The 18,640-nt window shown below is 45.5% G+C and overlaps 2 protein-coding genes and 1 long non-coding RNA gene across 3 annotated transcripts; 1 reads left to right on the top strand and 2 right to left on the bottom strand.

Moving 5' to 3' along the window:
* Nucleotides 1–218: 218 nt before the first annotated feature.
* On the bottom strand, nucleotides 219–4,363 carry LOC125527095 (uncharacterized). Its single transcript, XR_007291967.2, has 2 exons — nucleotides 3,584–4,363; nucleotides 219–3,082 (listed from the first exon to the last, which is right to left on the bottom strand). It is a non-coding gene; the product is annotated as an uncharacterized LOC125527095 (long non-coding RNA).
* A 1,613-nt stretch (nucleotides 4,364–5,976) lies between these two features.
* Nucleotides 5,977–13,177, top strand: LOC125527093 (vesicle docking protein). The gene is made up of 7 exons (XM_048691670.2): nucleotides 5,977–6,308; nucleotides 6,661–6,804; nucleotides 8,299–8,451; nucleotides 10,139–10,639; nucleotides 10,741–12,261; nucleotides 12,337–12,405; nucleotides 12,806–13,177. Exons 1-7 carry the CDS (start codon nucleotides 6,261–6,263, stop codon nucleotides 12,929–12,931), a joined length of 2,562 nt encoding a protein of 853 aa, XP_048547627.2. The 5' UTR covers nucleotides 5,977–6,260; the 3' UTR covers nucleotides 12,932–13,177.
* A 2,320-nt stretch (nucleotides 13,178–15,497) lies between these two features.
* LOC125527094 (putative auxin transporter-like protein 4) lies at nucleotides 15,498–17,373 on the bottom strand. The gene is made up of 2 exons (XM_048691671.2): nucleotides 16,583–17,373; nucleotides 15,498–16,483 (listed from the first exon to the last, which is right to left on the bottom strand). The coding sequence occupies exons 1-2, from the start codon at nucleotides 17,371–17,373 to the stop codon at nucleotides 15,823–15,825; spliced, it is 1,452 nt and encodes a 483-aa protein (XP_048547628.1). The 3' UTR covers nucleotides 15,498–15,822.
* Nucleotides 17,374–18,640: the final 1,267 nt, after the last annotated feature.

The following is an 18,640-nucleotide window of genomic DNA, read 5'->3' as shown; positions in this document are numbered from 1 at the left end:
TCTGTTATATGCTAGGCTCGTCAAGTTAAACCTGAGTATTCCGCGTGTGCAACTGTTTTGCACCCGTTGTATTTGAACGTAGAGCCTATCACACCCGATCATCACGTGGTGTCTCAGCATGAAGAACTTTCGCAATGGTGCATACTTAGGGAGAACACTTATACTTTGATAATTTAGTGAGGGATCATCTTATAATGCTACCGTCAATCAAAGCAAGATAAGATGCATAAAAGATAAACATCATATGCAATCAATATAAGTGATATGATATGGCCATCATCATCTTGTGCTTATGATCTCCATCTTCGAAGCACCGTCATGATCACCATCGTCACCGGCGCAACACCTTGATCACCATCGTAGCATCATTGTCGTCTCGCCAATCTTATGCTTCCACGACTATCGCTACCGCTTAGTGATAAAGTAAAGCATTACAGTGCAATTGCATTGCATACAATAAAGCGACAACCATATGGCTCCTGCCAGTTGCCGATAACTCGGTTACAAAACATGATCATCTCATACAATAAAATTTAGCATCATGTCTTGACCATATCACATCACAACATGCCCTGCAAAAACAAGTTAGACGTCCTCTACTTTGTTGTTGCAAGTTTTACGTGGCTGCTACGGGCTTAGCAAGAACCGTTCTCACCTACGCATCAAAACCACAACGATAGTTTGTCAAGTTGGTGCTGTTTTAACCTTCGCAAGGACCGGGCGTAGCCACACTCGGTTCAACTAAAGTTGGAGAAACTGACACCCGCCAGCCACCTGTGTGCAAAGCACGTCGGTAGAACCAGTCTCGCGTAAGCGTACGCGTAATGTCGGTCCGGGCCGCTTCATCCAACAATACGCCGAACCAAAGTATGACATGCTGGTAAGCAGTATGACTTATATCGCCCACAACTCACTTGTGTTCTATTCGTGCATAACATCAACGCATAAAACCTAGGCTCGGATGCCACTGTTGGGAAACACAGTAATTTCAAAAAAATTCCTACGCACACGCAAGATCATGGTGATGCATAGCAACGAGAGGGGAGAGTGTTGTCTACGTACCCTCGTAGACCGGAAGCGCAAGCGTTAGCACAACGCGGTTGATGTAGTCGTACGTCTTCACGGCCCGACCGATCAAGCACCGAAACTACGGCACCTCTGAGTTCTAGCACACATTCAGCTCGATGACGATCCCCGGACTCCGATCCAGCAAAGTGTCGGGGAAGAGTTCCGTCAGCACGACGGCGTGGTGACGATCTTGATGTTCTACCCTCGCAGGGCTTTGCCTAAGCACCGCTACAATATTATCGAGGATTATGGTGGAGGGGGGCACCGCACACGGCAAAGAGAACAATCACGAAGATCAACTTGTGTGTCTAGAGGTGCCCCCCTGCCCCTGTATATGAAGGAGCAAGGGGGAGAAGGAGGCCGGCCCTTGGGGCGCGCCAAGGAGGGGGGGAGTCCCCCTCCTAGTAGGAGTAGGACTCCCCTTTCCTAGTCCAACTAGGAAGAGAGAAGGGGTAAGGGAAGAGAGGGAGAGGGAGAGGGAAAGAGGGGCCGAGCCCCCTCCCCTAGTCCAATTCGGACTCCCCATGGGAGGGGGCGCGCTACCTCCTGGGCTGCTGCCCTCTCTCTCCCCTCAGGCCCACTAAGGCCCAATACTTCCCCGGGGGGTTTCGGTAACCCTTCCGGCACTCCGGTTTTCTCCGAAATCACCCGAAACACTTCCGGTGTCCGAATATAGCCGTCCAATATATCGATCTTTATGTCTCGACCATTTCAAGACTCCTCGTCATGTCCGTGATCATATCCGGGACTCCGAACATCCTTCGGTACATCAAAATATATAAACTCATAATGAAACTGTCATCGTAACGTTAAGCGTGCGGACCCTACGGGTTCGAGAACAATGTAGACATGAGCGAGACACGTCTCCGGTCAATAACCAATAGCGGAACCTGGATGCTCATATTGGCTCCTACATATTCTACGAAGATCTTTTATCGGCCAGACCGCATAACAACATACGTTGTTCCCTTTTTCATCGGTATGTTACTTGCCCGAGATTTGATCGTCGGTATCTCAATACCTAGTTCAATCTCGTCACCGGCAAGTCTCTTTACTCGTTCCGTAATACATCATCCCGCAGCTAACTTATTAGTTGCAATGCTTGCAAGGCTTATGTGATGTGCATTACCGAGAGGGCCCAGAGATACCTCTCCGACAATCGGAGTGACAAATCCTAATCTCGAAATACGCCAACCCAACAAGTACCTTCGGAGACACCTGTAGAGCACCTTTATAATCACCCAGTTACATTGTGACGTTTGGTAGCACACAAAGTGTTCCTCCGGTAAACGGGAGTTGCATAATCTCATAGTCATAGGAACATGTATAAGTCATGAAGAAAGCAATAGCAACAAACTAAACGATCAAGTGCTAAGCTAACGAAATGGGTCAAGTCAATCACATCATTCTCCTAATGATGTGATCCCGTTAATCAAATGACAACTCATGTCTATGGTTAGGAAACTTAACCATCTTCGATCAACGAGCTAGTCAAGTAGAGGCATACTAGTGACACTATGTTTGTCTATGTATTCACACATGTATTATGTTTCCGGTTAATACAATTCTAGCATGAATAATAAACATTTATCATGATATAAGGAAATAAGTAATAACTATATTATTGCCTCTAGGGCATATTTCCTTCACATCGTAGATAAAAAATAAAACTCATAAGTAAAAAGATTTAAGATAGAGGTTAGCAAACATAAGGAGTGATGAGCCCTACTGTTTATCCACTGGAATTTTGGCAACTTTTAAACAATATGTATCTTGTTTCATAGTAATATTTTTAGGTCCATGGAAGGCTAATGAGAATTGGATGGAAAAATATGTTGACCTTCCTTCAACTATTTTTATATCATCTTCCTTCAACTGTTCAGACCTATACTTGTCAACACTCTCGGGTGTGCACATATGTGGAAGTAACTCACAACATTAAACATGAGAATCATTGGAAGAGAACTAATCCATACAAAAGTTTTTTTTACCCCATAATCTAGACAAAAGTAACCTGCAACATCAATATATTTCGATTATTCCAAAATATGTTCAGAACACATCAGTAATTAAAAATAGAAGATAGCACCACCCGAACTTTCAAATGCTTAATACAAAAACGACAAATTGTGTGGCTGGTTTGGATCCAGGGCTTAAAAGCTTGTCTGGATTTGAAGTCATTCAGTAAGCATGATTGGTACTAAAGGTTTAGAGATACCAAATTAATCAGTTGAAAATGCATGTTCCTGCTCTAGAAACATTGATAAAAAATGATTTGCAGAATAAAAAATAGGTCTAGAAACTACAAACGTTCTGGGAATAGAGGCTAATAATGGCCATGTTAAGCGTGGAACAGATAAAACTACAAAAGCACGCGGTACTTAATCATGGTAGGGTGAGATGATTTATCTTACGGGCCATCGAGATGGATCCCAAATCAACGGTTCCTTACTTGTAAAATGTGGGCAGGAAATCAGGTATACAATTTTATTTACTTTTAACAGAATAACCTCACCTTAGTTCTGGGACTTAATCTCTTGCCGTGGGGAGCAGTTAGACCAGTCGTGAATCACTCTGGCGGATTTTGTACCTATAGTATAATGCAAGGTCAAGTTATCTATGTGGGTGAAACTAATTCAAGTACTTTGTGAGTCAAGCACAACCCGAGAATAAAGAACACCTATTCTTACTCTACCACTGCAAGACACGCTGAACGGCTCGTCGGGCTCCATGCCGAAGCAAAGGAAGGAGGGGCTAGACGAGGATTAGCAGCAAGATCCTAGGAGGAGATGTGACGGGCGCGGGGTGGGTGTGGAGGGCATCCGTTGCCGGCCGAAGCCGATGCTGGCCGTTGGAAGTGGATGTCCGGAAGAAACCGATGCGTGGCACCGAGGAGCGCTGGCGCTGTCCAGGCGCTTCTCCGTGGTCAGGCAAAGCCGACGCCGGAGACCTGGGAGGCGTTGTGGGTGTCAGCGACGCGTAGCAGGCGGGCAGCGGCGCCATCCATGCGTATTGTGGTGGACGACATCAAACTCTATCTTTGGTGGATGAGGTTGTGCGCACCGGAGCTCGAAGGGATCTCCATATACAAACAACCATGTTAGATGTCGATTAAGATAGGAGGATTAGTTAAAAATATGATGGAGAGGTGATGGTAATATGAATCGATACGAAGCGTCTGTGCTTCTCGACTGCTCGTCTGTTATATAGAAGGCTCAATAGTAAACGACTCGTCGCTTCGGTGACCAGGGCATAGCCACATGCAAAAGAAACGAACCAGCCAAAAAATTCACCAGCGAAGCGATGCGTTGCGGAAGCTAATAGTTTGCGTCCGGTGTCGAATCCTCTATAGTCTATAGAAAAAAACGTGGAATGGCTGAGAGAATAGGAAAAAAAACACTTGATGATGTGGCAGATTAGCTAAGGTGGATGGTTGCATGTTGATTGTTGATGTGGATAGGCTGCATGTAAGAGAAATAGGTTAGTGGGGATGAACTATTTAGGTATTACAAATTACAGATTTGATAGTCAAGAGCTATGCTAAGTTAGGCGGTTACTTTGAAGCAGGGGCGGATCCAGAACAAAAATGTCCCGGTGTCCACATGCACGTGCACATCATATGTATAAAGATGGACACCAAGCAATAATATAAAATAACACACCCAAGAACACTAATTATATGGCAACGAGATTTTTTACCAAAATAAATTGTTCACTTCCATTTGAAATACTAGTTGATTATGCAAATTTGAACAAGCCTAAGAACGCTAAACAATGAACGAGTTACAATATTATTTAAGAAACCTTTCTATAAATTCTCCTGTGATTAATTATTACTGTTTTAGCAAAAATGTACGATTACATTATTTGTGTTTGCATATGCAAGAGTATAAACAATAAACAAAATGCATCGATCGAATGATACGATTAGGGACTTAAACTTATTCGACATTGTGTCTCGCCGTTGTTGCAGAAATAATCCTCCCCTGGTTAAATATGAATCACAACGAATTGTTTCCAATTATAATAGCTTTAAATTTTAAGACCCTAGCCATACAATTAGAAAAACATAACTTAATTTTTTTGTAATTCCTACACACAACTGAGATTTCAGATTTGAGAGAGATCGGCAATTACCAAGTGCTGAGTTGAGAGTTGAGACGTACCTCAAACTTTCAACAATCCATGACTGGGCGAGGGTTCAAGTGGCCGGCTAGATGTTTGAAGGTGACTGGGCGGACCGGCGGCTGGCCGCGCGACGGAGAAGGTCCGAGGACGGGCGATGCTATGAGGGTTGAGGCGCAAAAGCCGAGCGGATGAGCAACCGAACAGGCGCACATACAAATAAGGTACAGCCGTATTGGGAGATCGATTAATCAGATCGATAGCTTTTTTTTCAACACACGCACATCCAAGGACCAAGGATTAATCGATCGTTTTAGGAGTGAGCATTATGTAGATGGGCTAGACTGCCTCACTTGTGTTTGTCAGTCGTTGGGCTGACCGATGTCCAGATCCAAAAGTTACCGATGTCCAGCCCAAAAATCTGGAATTTGTACAAGGTAAATATACCAGTGACACCGGTGTCCATAACGTGCCTCCGCCCCTGCTTTGAAGAGCTAAGTCACTTGATATCACCAATACCTTGCTAATGGGGGTAGGCTTGGTCGTATTTGAGAGTTTATGAAACCATGACGAGTTTAAGGTACAAACTAATAATTGTTGTTATCATCTGAAATTTTCTCAACTGATTCAAGGGATCATTTAAATATTTCAAATTTAGAATTTACTTTTGGGAAGAACTATATTTTCTTTGGAGAAAAAGAAAGAAGAGAACTGATGTTGCTTTTGTAGCTGGGCCGTATCCGCATGGGCTTGTGAAACCAAAGACTGAACTAAAACGGAGCTAATCCTCCTGCGAGTCCCCCCACCGTCTCCTCCCCGCTGATCTCCCGTGTAGCAGCCAGCGACGCATCTCCGGCGAGCTGCAGCTCCGGAGGTGGTATCCATCTCTCCCCCCCCCCCCCCCCCCCCCCTTCGGCGTGAGCGGCAGGGTATCCGGGCTCTCTACCTGCGGCCACCGTCGGCAGTTCCCCTCCGGCATCGCCCCTCACCCACGATCCGACCTCATCGCCCGGTGGCGTCGCGGTGAAGGTTCCGCAATCTTCTGGGGACCTAGGGAGCGAGACGCCATGGCAGCGGTGGATCTGATCGCGTCCTGCCAAGACTCCATCCGCCAGGTCGAATCACTTCGCGAGTTCCCCTTCGCTGGTTCCGTACTCTTTTTTGGCTTGCTCGTTCTTCTATCGATCCTTCGAAAAGTATCAGTGCGTAATTTTCCATGATGGAGCGCACGAGGATTCCTAGGATTTTCCGCCTCCAGCAGTTTTTCTGTTGAAGAAGAAACAAACATTTGAAGCTTCCGAACCGAAGTAATCCATCTTAAAACGAGTGGTAAAACATGAGGCTGCTTTATTATTAACTCAATCTGCAAAAGAATTGAGGAAAACTGCCCGATGATGATTCTACAGTATAGGTATAATCTTCCCAGCTTGAACTATAGAAATTGATTCAGTTACTGGTGCTTTGCAGATTGGAGATGAGATTGCAGATGCGCTAGTGTACCTAGATGCAGGCACTCTGGAGGCGTTCCAGTTTATAGGAGCATTCCCTCTGCTTCTCGAGCTCAGCGCTCGTGCGGTGTGCAGCTTGGAAAGCACGTCTCCTCTTGATGCTGTAAGGTTCCGTTGCTCTTGCTTTCTATCTAATATCAAGCAACTACTGAAATCTACAACTTGCCCTGTTTCCCTATAATTTGATGGTCATGGTGCAGTGATTCTAGTTTCTATGAGTGGTGTTGGTGGCAACTCGAATGTTTAATGAATGCCCTGTAGCATTACTGGGCTATTTTTCTGATGATTTATGCACTGTACCTGCATTGTGGAGATTGACTATGGCCAGCAGATGTCATACGAATAACGCACTTTATGAATCGCAGTTCACTTATTTTTGTCATATTAAGTTAGTAGGCAAGACAGAACTTACATGTATGCACACTAGGTTTCAGCGATGATGTATTTCTATATGCATCTCACCCTCACATACCCCCCTAACATGAGTTTATGGATGGTTTTGCCATGTTGCCATCCATGTCAACTATTATTGCTTCTGTTGACATCCATCTCACCCTTTCTTTGCTAACCATAAAGTCATATGCAAGTCAGCTGGTAGAGCCAGGTCTTGCGATCAATGATGCCAATACATGTTTGGTGTGTGCCTCGATCTCTCGGGCTCCTGCGATCATGGGAATGATAGCGTGTGCGTATAGGGTACTTGACACAGGCCTCTGTCGTCCAGCATTGCCATGGCTGATGTCGGTAGAGGGGGAAATAACTGAAAGAAATGTGGTGCCTTCTGTCATCACCTGAATAGCATCCGTCATGGCCTCGTGGGTGCCGAATTGTGACGGTCGTAGTTCATAGTGATTTTGGGACTTCTGCGATAGTTAGGGTGGTAATTAACTAATTGTTGAAGTACTGCCTATTGATCTGGCAACATACCGAGTCTGTATAATTTATATTTATCTTTTCTTTTTTCCGATTTCTTATGATGGATAGAAAATGACAATCCTAGTAATCTGCATGCTAACCTTGGTATGCCAGTGTCATGAGTACTGTGAGGTGGGCCTTGCAGCATGGGTGAAGAGATACAGGATGCTAGAATAAGGAGGCATTGACCATAGATGAACGAGAGGGTTTTGAAGAAAGAAGGTCGTATATGTTCTTGATAATAATGGCTGCACTTCTTCATCTTCAAATAGAATAGAGAGTTCGAACCTAACAAACATACATGATGCAATCTACATCTCCTCCCAAACTAACAAATGCGACCAAATCGATCAGTGCAGCTCTCACTATCCTGGACGTCCCTCATGGCCACAATTGTTTTTAGCTGCATTGTTGGCTTGCTGTGCTGTAACTAGACTGTTGCGGCTATCTGATTGTTGGGCCTTGGGCCTTAGCTTGGCATTTGCTGCTGGTGTGCACGTCAGACTGGCTGGTATCTGCCATGTCGATAACAGTAAAGATGCAGTATTCTTATATGCAATTAACAAGGTTTTCTGTGTCTTACTATAGAAACAGGGAAATTTTATTACTTTCTGTACTCAAGAAATGGTCTGTCTTGTTGTTCTGTTCTTTACCTCATCACCTGATGTATCTGTGTTTGCAGGCTGCTGGGTGGAATTCAAGTTTTGCTCATCCAGCAAGGAAGATTGTCTTTATTACATCACGCCTTCTTAGTGATGCACATCGGTATATTATACGCTGCTTGGGCAACCATGGAACTGTTTCACATTGTACTGTATTGACAGCGATTTCCGAGGTGCTTAACCCCTGCAATAATATGTTAATTGTGATGACTGGTTTGCTTCTGAAGGGCCTGATCATACTGCTGATTATATTATTTTACTAAATTTTAATTTTACAAATCAACTTCCAACGTAACTCTTACAAGAATTTACAGCAACTATGGCCTAGATGTTTCAATCTTCATCGGACTTCCGTGGGGATTGGTTTTCCCTGAGTGCATCTTCCTCGTGTCTCGAAGACGTCCGTTGTCTCCATCTTGGTGATCAGGGAAATATCCTTCACGGCCTTAGAGTCAGTCACCTCACTGTGATAGCCTGACTTAATACGTCAGTCACCTCACTGTGATAGCCTGACTTAATAGGGATGATATAGACTACTCATAGAAATAAGGATGGGTGTCCAACTAGGAAGTTGGTCCTAGGTGCGCATGAGTGAGGACAAAGTGTGCAGGAAAGACTAGTGTTGATCTGTGGGGCCAGACTAGATCCCACCAGGAGTAACGGCCAGTAACCAGCGGGTGTGTCCGGGGCTTTACATGTTGGTACCAGAGCCGACCCTCGCGGTTACACGGATGTTTGCGGGTCAGGTGCGCAGTCATGTTGTGCATGACATTTGTGGCCCGTCGTGGCACACGACATGGTACATGTGCCGGACTGGACTCACAGACGTGTGCCAAGAGGGAACGTTTCTGTGGGCCGACGAGGATGTCGGTTCCTTTGAGTGGGGGTGTATGTCATATCCTGGCCTAATATGGATGATAGACTACTCATAGAAATAAGGAATTCCTTCTTTTCCCGGAGCCCATACGGAAAGAACTCCAAAGTTAAGCATGCTCAGCTTGGAGCAATTTCAGGATGGGTGACCAATTTGGAAGTTGGTCCCAGGTGCGCACGAGTGAGGACAAAGTGCGCAGGAAAGACTAGTGTTGATCTGTGGGTCCGGTCTAGATCCCGCCAGGAGTAACGGCTAGTAACCGACGGGTGTGTCCGGGGCGTTACACTAACAAAGGAGTTTTTACATAGGGGATGAATGGTGTTTGAATTTACTATTATCTACTAGGACCCATGGTCAGCTCAAATGATTTTCCGAAACCATTCTGAGAAAAGATGTCAAGATTTAGATCCAGAAATCCATGATCTTAATCTTTCATGGGCTGCTAGAACCCCCCCCTACGGTTTTCTTTCCCTCCGCATTCGCAGTTCCTACGCGGAACAGGGAATGATAATGCCACGATTCCTCTCTTCGTTGAACAAAACAGTATAGTTATACTGGTGCAGGAGTTCATCTTTTTCTTGAAAAAAAATCATCGAAATACATGTTGGTCACTGCTCATGCTGGTAGCATTGCATCTACTCTATCTGCACTGTTTGATCTCTGTTTGTTAGTGGCTTGCATGTTCCCTGTTCTAAAACTTATTGGATTTGTCATAAAGTCACCATGAGTCACATACTTTCCCGGACCTTGTGTTTCTCACTGTATCCACTTCAAAACTAGCCTGATTTATGTAGTAGCCTTATATGAGGGTATCAGTAAGAACTTCTTTGCGTGCATTGCTTCCTCTGCAATTCACAGTTAGTTTTGCCAAAATGCATGCCCATCTTTCTTATTCACTTCATTATCTTAGAGCCTTCTTAAATCTATTTCAAGTTATCGCAAAATTATGTGAGTAACCTTTTGAACCTTTGGTGAATTTGTTGCAGATTGGTCACTCAGCATACGTTGATTCCCCACTCGGACCAGATGCTTTCCGGGAGTATGAGATATTACTCATTCAGGACCATGAGGAGCTTCTAAAGAAGTGTGGGAAGTTGAACAAGGACAAAGATAACATCCCATACACAGAAAGAGATTTCACCTCAGATGGTGATACTAAGTGGGGTTCTGGGGTGCACTATGGCCCTTCTGAATCTAGCCCGAGAAAAAAAGATTTTTCTGATGATGACTTAGGTCAGGTTGAACCAAGAGGAAAGAGGTTGTCTGTAACCGTGTGTCACTTTCCGATGATTTTCTCTCCTATTTCCTCAAGGACTTTTGTTTTACCTTCGGAAGGTACAATTGCTGAATCATATTTGTCAAATCACCGTGAGGATTCCCTTAGCCCTGGTCTACCCTCCATATCTACTGGTAAACCTTTTGATGGCGATGAGGTCCCCCCAGGACTAACCTTGACTGCTCAATTCTTGTACCACTTGGCCAATAAGGTAATGACTTTTATCATGTACAGCATGCTGCATTGTAGTTGCTCTTATCTATTTTTCAAGCATGAAACCTTTTGTTGATCTCCATTACAAAATTTGTGTAGATGGACCTAAAGCTTGATATATTTTCACTTGGTGATACATCAAGGGCCATTGGGAAGTTGATGATGGATATGTCAAGTCTATATGACGTTGGTCGTAATAAGAGTTCTGCTGGTCTACTGATTGTAGATCGTACAATTGATCTCCTAACTCCTTGCCTTCATGGCGACTCATTTCTTGATAGGATGCTGTCCTCGTTGCCACGCAAGGAAAGGACTTCATCCTGTTATGCGGCAAAAAATCCTCAAACTCCCAGCAAGCATTCCCAAGCTACTGTAAAACGTTCCCCACTAGATATAAAGGTCCCTCTTGAATCAGCCTTTAGCAAGGAAGAAACTAAGAGCAGAACCAGTGTGCTGTCTGAAAGTATGATGGCATTTGTGTCTGGCTGGAACTCTGCTGAGGTTGACTCCGAAGTTACCTGGCTACCTGATTATTCTGACGAAGCACATGATGGCAAAGTAGGCACTCTAAGTGGCTCTTTCCTATCCAACTATGCTGGAGTGCGCTACTTAGAAGCATTACTAGACAGAGGAGCAAAAGATGGGTTGGTGTTGATTAAGAAATGGCTCATGGAGGCTTTACAGCTTGAGAAGCTGTCCTCTCCATCTAAAGGTCGACAGACGGCTTCTATTTCAGAGCTTCGTTCTATGGTGCAGATGCTCTGTCAACACGAGCTGTCCTTGGTAAGAAACAGAGGGGTCATTCAGTTGGCACTGGCTGCTGAAATGGCTCTCCAGGAACCTCAAAGTACTTGCTGGGAGGCCTTTACAAGTGCTGAGAGAATATTAAGTGTAACATCAGCCGAGACAACTCAAAGTCTTGCCAGCGAGATTCGTGATTTCATCAACACCAGCACTTCAGTGGAATCTCACAAACATGGTAATACCATGGGGTCTACGCAAGGCCTTCTGACTTTCCAGGACATATTACTTCTAACGATTGTTGGGTATATCTTGGCTGGCGAAAACTTTCCTACATCGATAGCTGGTGGTCCGTTCTCTTGGGAAGATGAACGGTCACTGAAAGATGTTGTGGTGGACTCTATCCTTGAGAGGCCATCATCTGTGAAGTTCCGGTTCCTTGATGGTTTGGAGAAGGAACTTGAAGCTAAAGGTAGATCTAAAGATGGTGATAGAAATAAGGACTCTAGTGAGCCTATTTCTACCACTACCGATGATTTTGATGACCAGTGGGATAACTGGGACGATGATGATGATGCTGATCATCAAAAAGAGGAAGCTTATGGGGACATGCAACTTAAGTTGGAAGTACGGGATAGGGTAGATCAACTCTTTAAATTCTTTCATAGCTTGTCCAGTATGAGATTACGGAATCAAGCTCTTGGAGAAGGGTTGGCAGCACTGAGTCGGTTTGAGACTGATAGTTACTCAAGAAAAGGCTTGCTTTATAAGTTGATATTAGCTGTGTTGACGAGATTTGACATACCTGGCCTTGAGTACCATTCATCAGCTGTTGGCCGTTTATTTAAAAGCGGATTGGGTAGGTTTGGCCTTGGACAGGTACGTTGGTCGATTGTTTTCTTACTTGCTGTGACATTTGTCTAAATTACGAACTCACAGTTGTTTTGCCTGCAGTCCAAACCAAGTTTTGGGGATCAAAGTTGTCTCATCGTTTTTGTTGTGGGAGGTATCAATACTCTTGAGGTACGTTCTGGCCCGTATTTTTTGGCTTTATTTATTTTATCATGTCATGATGAAGTTTGTTGTTTCTGTCATAGTTTGTGATATATTCATTAGTATTGAATCGATCTGGAACTACACTAAGGATGCACACCAAGATTTTAATTCGTTTTATTGGAACTGTGTAGATCAGTACACTGCTTTATTAATATCCAGTAGAACCTCTATCTCCACAACATCAGATTTTAATTCATACAGCTTGATAAGCATACGTCAGATTGCAGATCTCTAATCCAGAGACCGCAACCAACCAAAACTAAAGAATACTCGCTTCTTCCTGAGAAAAAGCATATAACCCAAATCCCTGTTTGTTAGTGTTAGAAAGCAGTGTTGTCTTTGATAAGCTTGGTGTTTTTCATGCAAGGTCCGGGAAGTCATGAAGGCAATCTCAGAGAGCGGCAGACCTGATGTGGAGCTCATTCTTGGTGGTACAACCCTTCTCACCCCAGATGACATGTTGGAGTTAATGTTGGGCTCCAGCTTTACTTAGACATTAATTAGACATAGATTTAATTCTTGCTTGTCGGTACAGTAGCAATCATGTAAATTTAACCTGTACATGTTTTTGCTTCTGAGATGGAATTTTTGAATATTTACTGGCTTAGAGAATTGTTAAGTCACAATGTTGTAAACTCGTATAATTTCCACCCTCATTGCTCAGGAGCTTGTATCAGAATATAAGATCCACCCCCCGGCTTCGACCCAGTATTTAGGCTGTACCTTTGGACTATTTTCATATATTGTCAGCAATGCAAGTACACAAGAAACTAAACAGACAATGGCCAAACGTGGCAAATAACTTACAATGGAAAAAAATGCTATCTTCCACCTTTTTTCGCCAATGTACCTTTCTATGTGTCTTTTTTTGCCTCCATTAATAGGTAGCAGATGTACTCAATTGCCTACCTCTATAATCTCTACCAAGGCATCGTGACAAAACTTTCACCATCTTTTCTTTCTCTTCTCCACCTGAAACTTCCAAATGCACCAGGCCACGGCTTCATTTCCATCAGTCCTCCAAATCTTGGTTCTCTTGTTGTTGGACACTCTGGCCTCTGAGAATCTTGGTGTCACATCATTTCCTTTTATCAAATATGCATGTGTAGACTATATTGGATCCTTCAATTATTGCCACACGCGCACACTTAGTGAAGGAGCCATAGATGGATCAAGCTTCTCCAGATCTGATGTTTGACGTGAGGGTCTGTTGCTTGGGCACCCTACAGTCCCTGTCCTTACAGGCAGGCTACCGTTGTAGCTTTGCTTGGCCTGTACTCTGGCTGGCTGCATCTGCTTAATCTTATTAATCATGTGCTATGCTAATGACTGAGATAATCAATGTTTTGTGTCCATGGAACCGCGGACATGTCAGAGACTCTCAGCTCCGAATAATGCATGCTCTTGGATCCATGGATGGATGTTTGCCTGATCTTGCTGTCCAGTTTGTTGCTGTCTGGATCTGGGGCTATGCATCTTGTAGTTTCCTGATTCAGTAGATTTGGCTGGACCTTTCTGTCGGCCAACTTCTGGAAATGACAAGGGAAGTGTTACGAACAGCATGTGTTTTTGATTTGCTGATACCACAAAGAACTTGAAATTATCTCATCATCTAGTTAGCTTGCCAGGCTTGAAAATTTGCAATGACAGATGATGTATGTTGATACCTGAAGAGTTCAGACTAGAAGGTGAAGGATGATGGTCTTCTGGGATGGAGAAGATCTCGTCCAGTCCTCTTCTCGCCTCTTGGCGCCTGTGCATGCCGAATGATCCTTGTCCGTACCCCGCCGGAAGTGGACACGAAGGCGATGCCGCCGCTACCGACACGGAGGCGGCGCATGGTTGGTTGATTGCGTCCTTCCTTCTCCCATGATCTGTTGTCATCTAGCAGTTGTCAGCGTTTCTGCATTCAGATCACCCGGTTGGTTTGAGTAGCCGTCTCCATGAAACTGCACCTCCCCCAGCTCGTGTTGACTGGATTTCAGGTATATCACCCATGTTCCAAATTATGAGGCGTTTTGAATATTTTAATATGGACTACAAACACATCTATACACAGGTATTTCGATTTAGAAAGAAGTTAGAACATCTTATAATTTGTAACGGAGGGAGTACCCATTTTTTTTTGCAAAGGAGGTTACAGAGGGAGTACTTAATTAGCTTCTTTTCGTTTGAAAACTTGTTGTTCTGCTTTTCCTCACACATGATCTCAAAGGTAGCTAGCCCTACAGTTTCTTCACAACAAAGGCATGCATGGACCAGCAACGCCGAGGACAGCCCTCTCGCACCTTTCCCCAACGTGCAATGCACACATGCTGTCAGTTCCAGCTGATCTTTCTCCCCTTCTTCCTCGTCTCTCACTTCATTATCAGAATCTGCAAGTGAGAGTACCATATATAGGGCGACGTGTAAACAGATATATGCTCGCTTTGATTTTCTGGGACAAATTAAAGGTGGACCAAAGCAATGCGTGATCATTGTCACACGTGATTCTTCGACCGGTGAAATTATTTAGTTGTCCTGTGGGTATCATCAGTTAACTGGATGGATGGATGCATCGTCATCATCATCACCATAGGATGTCCGCTTTATGAAGGGGATGGATCATCACCACTCCTAGTCCTAGTAGATGGTAGGACCCTCTAATTAGTCTAATGTATCCAGGAGTATGTGAAGATCCGAAATGGAGTAATTGATTATCAGGGAGGGTCGCTGCAAACTGGCATGCATATATGGACAGGACATGGCACAAAATCTGTAGAAATCATCTCCACCGTTGTAGTGTAGCAGCACATGCATGCATGCCACATCACAACCTCGCAACAATTAAGCTAAATAAACACCTCACACAAAAAACAATTGAGCCAAACAATCTCTGATCATCCTCTCTCGGGTTCTGAACTCTATACATATTAAAAATGCTCTGCATCTAATTAAAAACCAGGGAGAACAAAAAACAAGAGCAGATCAGTACTACTACTACATGTGAACTTTGTATAAATCAGACATGGATTTTTTTTTTCGAATCATGGAGGAGAACTGCGTGTGAACCTTATAGATAGGAGAAGCAAAGAGCGGAAGCCCGTACAAAGATTGATATATCACTGATCTTGAGATACATACATTATATACACATGCATACAGTTCTCATGAACTGATAATTACAAGAATTACAAACATGGCGCGCACAAACACACAAAACACAACAGGACACGATCAAAATTCAAAAACAAGCTCCGATTTGATTTTTCTTTGTGAGAGATTAACTAAAGTTTCTTCTCTCAAGAAGAAACTAACTAGGCATGTTGAATAATCTTTTAAATTCAGTTTGCTACTTATATGGGTAGGTGATTAATCAAGATTAAAGATTAAAAAGCTAGGTAATTAGTGCCTTGGAGGGCACTGGTAGCACTTGGTGAAGAGTCCGAAGGTGTTGACCTGGCGCACAAAGTTGACGGTGCTGGCCCAGCCGCCGAACCCGAAGCCGACGACGAGCACCCACGCCACCACGAAGCAGTTGGCGGCGTACATCCCGGCCCACCCCCCGAGTCCCCGCGGCGGCCGCTCCACGGCGCCCTCCCTGGCCGCCGGCGCCGCGAAGACGGCCATGTGCGCCGCGGCGGGGATGATGTACACGGTGAAGCTGACGAGGAGGGACCCCACGGTGGAGTTGATGGGGCCGAAGAAGGGGAAGACGACGGCCAGGAACCAGATGGGCGCCACGACGGGGAGCCGCGCCGCCGCCCTGCGGAAGACGCCGGTGCGGTCGCCGTGCACGCCGATGGCCTTCTCCCAGACGAAGTAGAGCGGCGTGCAGGCGAAGCCGAAGGTGATGAACTGGTGGATGAGCATGAGGACGACGGCGGCGTCGCGGAAGGGCGTGCGCGGGAGGAGGGAGAAGGCGTTGGAGTGGTCGAGCAGGGCGTCGCCGAAGGCCCAGTACATGGCGGACGCGGACGGCAGCGTCAGCGTCAGCACGTAGAGCGTGGCCATGAGGTAGATGAGCTTGAACTTCTGCGGCTTCCACATGGCGTGCATGATCTCACTGTGCAGTCATGCATGCAATGCAAGATCCATGAGCAGGAGCTCGAAAAACATGCAAAATTACTACACGTAATAAGTAAGAGAATAAGATGATGATTACACAGTGACAGCGTGGCCTCCGAAGGTGTAGAGGATGTTGGTGGCGCCGGTGAAGTAGAGCACCATCTTGGTCGGCGCGGAGTGGGTGACCCCCTCCAGCCTGCCGTGGACGAGGGCGGCGGCGGTGAGGTACCAGGCGGTGTAGGTGGTCATGAGGAGGCCGAGGAAGGACCACATCCGGTAGTTGTGGAAGGAGGGGATGAAGACGGTGGTGGCGCAGCAGGCGCCGAAGATGTAGGTCCACGTCCGCTTGTCCATGGAGTCGTTGATGTAGTAGATGTTGCTGGCGCAGGCGATGAGCTGGATGACGGAGCCGAAGAGGAGGAAGGTGCAGTTGAAGAAGAGGCCGGCGTTGCGCCAGTGCGCGCCGAGGAGGCCGTCCAGGACCTCGAACCACTGGATGACGTGGCCCCGGAAGTCCGCCTTGTCCCGCTCCTTGCGCGTCCGGTACTCCACGTACAGCACGCTGATGAGGTACGCCGTCCAGCTCCCCATGAGCCCGTAGAAGAGCTGCAGCGCGATGCCGCTCGCCATCCCGAGCTGGGAGAAGGAGTAGGGCAGCGTCAGCAGCACCTGCGCCACCTGGTTGGAGGAGCAGCTGAACCACGCGTCGTAGGCCGAGCCGCCGTGCCAGAAGAGGCTCGACACCAGCTTGCTCCTCCCCGACGGCGCCGCGCCGCCGCCCTCTCCGCCGTCTACCCCGGCCCCTGCCTGATGCTCGCCGTCGCCCCCTTCTCTCTCCATCTCCACGTAGTTCCCCGCCACGATCGTCTCCACCTTCTCCGATGCCATCCTCACTCTCCCCTCTCTGCTCCTCCTCCTCTCTCTCTCTCCTGCTATGGCAGAGGCTGCAGTACTATATAGGAAGGATCGAGCGAGCAAGCAAGCAGCTGGCGAGATCGAATGAATCATAAAGAAAACGCTGGTGTAGCTAGTGATGGGCGCATGCATGCATGCATGCATGGACGGGGGCGGCAGCGCACGAGCAGACCTGGCCCATGCACCAGCTGGCGAACTAGCTTGTGATCTTTCTCTTCTCTCCTCTCCCTTTTTCCTTTACCCTTCCTTTGGTACACTACACACACAGCGGCTGTTCAGCGAATAGTAAGAGGGAGATGGGCGAATGTATTGTATGATACAAAATGCACTAGTAGCAAAGATCTCTAAACATGGGTCCGACTGTGATCTTTGCGCTGGTAACCAGAAGATGCGATTGGAGCTTAGCGGCCCATGCAACGTTGGCGCATGGCAGGTCCTTGTACAAACCCATCATTTCTTGGAGGTTTAGAGATAGCTGGCTGCTGATTGTGCAATCAAAAGGTTTAATTTCGTCGCACAAATATGATGTCCACTTTAGTTAATTTGATGAGTTCGTAATGTGTAGTTAGGAGTACTTTCTAGGCTTTAAGGTGAATGTTGTAATAGCTTGGCAATTAACCTGGAAATGTATTTTATTTTGTTCACACGGAAAACTAATAATTAAGTTGGGCAAAATTAAGAGATCAGATTTCCTTGTGTCAGTGTCTAATGTTTATATGACAAAAATTCCACTGCACCTTCATATGTAAGCCCTAAGATCGACAAGAATATCAGTAGAGAGAGCAGCAGCGCAGCTAATTAGTTGGCACACGTGTGGGATAATAATGTGGAGCACCATCTCCCAGCCCTGCAGCAATCATCATTAACACGAATGAAATACTGGAAAGAAAAAGAAAAAGAACAGGGCATTCATAGTACTACAAACTGGATGAAAATGTTATAGTGATAGGGGATCTATGGTACTATAATATTAACTGTTCACATTAGTTAACTTCTAGTCCAAATTCAGGACGCCATATGTTGCCATCCATTTTTCTCTATGAATTTTGGGACCGCATCTGTTTGAGAAATTTTAGCAGCAAAAATGATCACTTCAGAAATAATTTTGTAGACATGGGGCTTACATTATGCTTTTAGCGAACCACCGGACTTTGTTGATGCATTGAACAAATAAGTATGTCAGATCGAACAAACAAGGACAAGCGAGGGGCAAAAGTCCGTGACAGAACTTGAAATTTAG

The sequence above is a fragment of the Triticum urartu genome, chromosome 4A (genome assembly GCF_056163025.1).
Source record: "Triticum urartu cultivar PI428250 chromosome 4A, HENAU_Tu73, whole genome shotgun sequence".
Classification (NCBI taxonomy): Eukaryota; Viridiplantae; Streptophyta; class Magnoliopsida; order Poales; family Poaceae; genus Triticum; species Triticum urartu.
This window is presented reverse-complemented; position numbering and strand designations above follow the sequence as displayed.

Excerpts from the sequence above, each read along its gene's own strand:
- LOC125527094 (XM_048691671.2), bottom strand. The coding sequence starts at position 17,373 with ATGGCATCGGAGAAGGTGGAGACGATCGTGGCGGGGAACTACGTGGAG. Across the intron at positions 16,484-16,582 it reads GGAGGCCACGCTGTCACTGT|TGAGATCATGCACGCCATGT; the intron begins GTAATCATCATC and ends ATGACTGCACAG.
- LOC125527093 (XM_048691670.2), top strand. The coding sequence starts at position 6,261 with ATGGCAGCGGTGGATCTGATCGCGTCCTGCCAAGACTCCATCCGCCAG. Across the intron at positions 8,452-10,138 it reads TATTGACAGCGATTTCCGAG|ATTGGTCACTCAGCATACGT; the intron begins GTGCTTAACCCC and ends AATTTGTTGCAG. Across the intron at positions 12,406-12,805 it reads GAGGTATCAATACTCTTGAG|GTCCGGGAAGTCATGAAGGC; the intron begins GTACGTTCTGGC and ends TTTTCATGCAAG.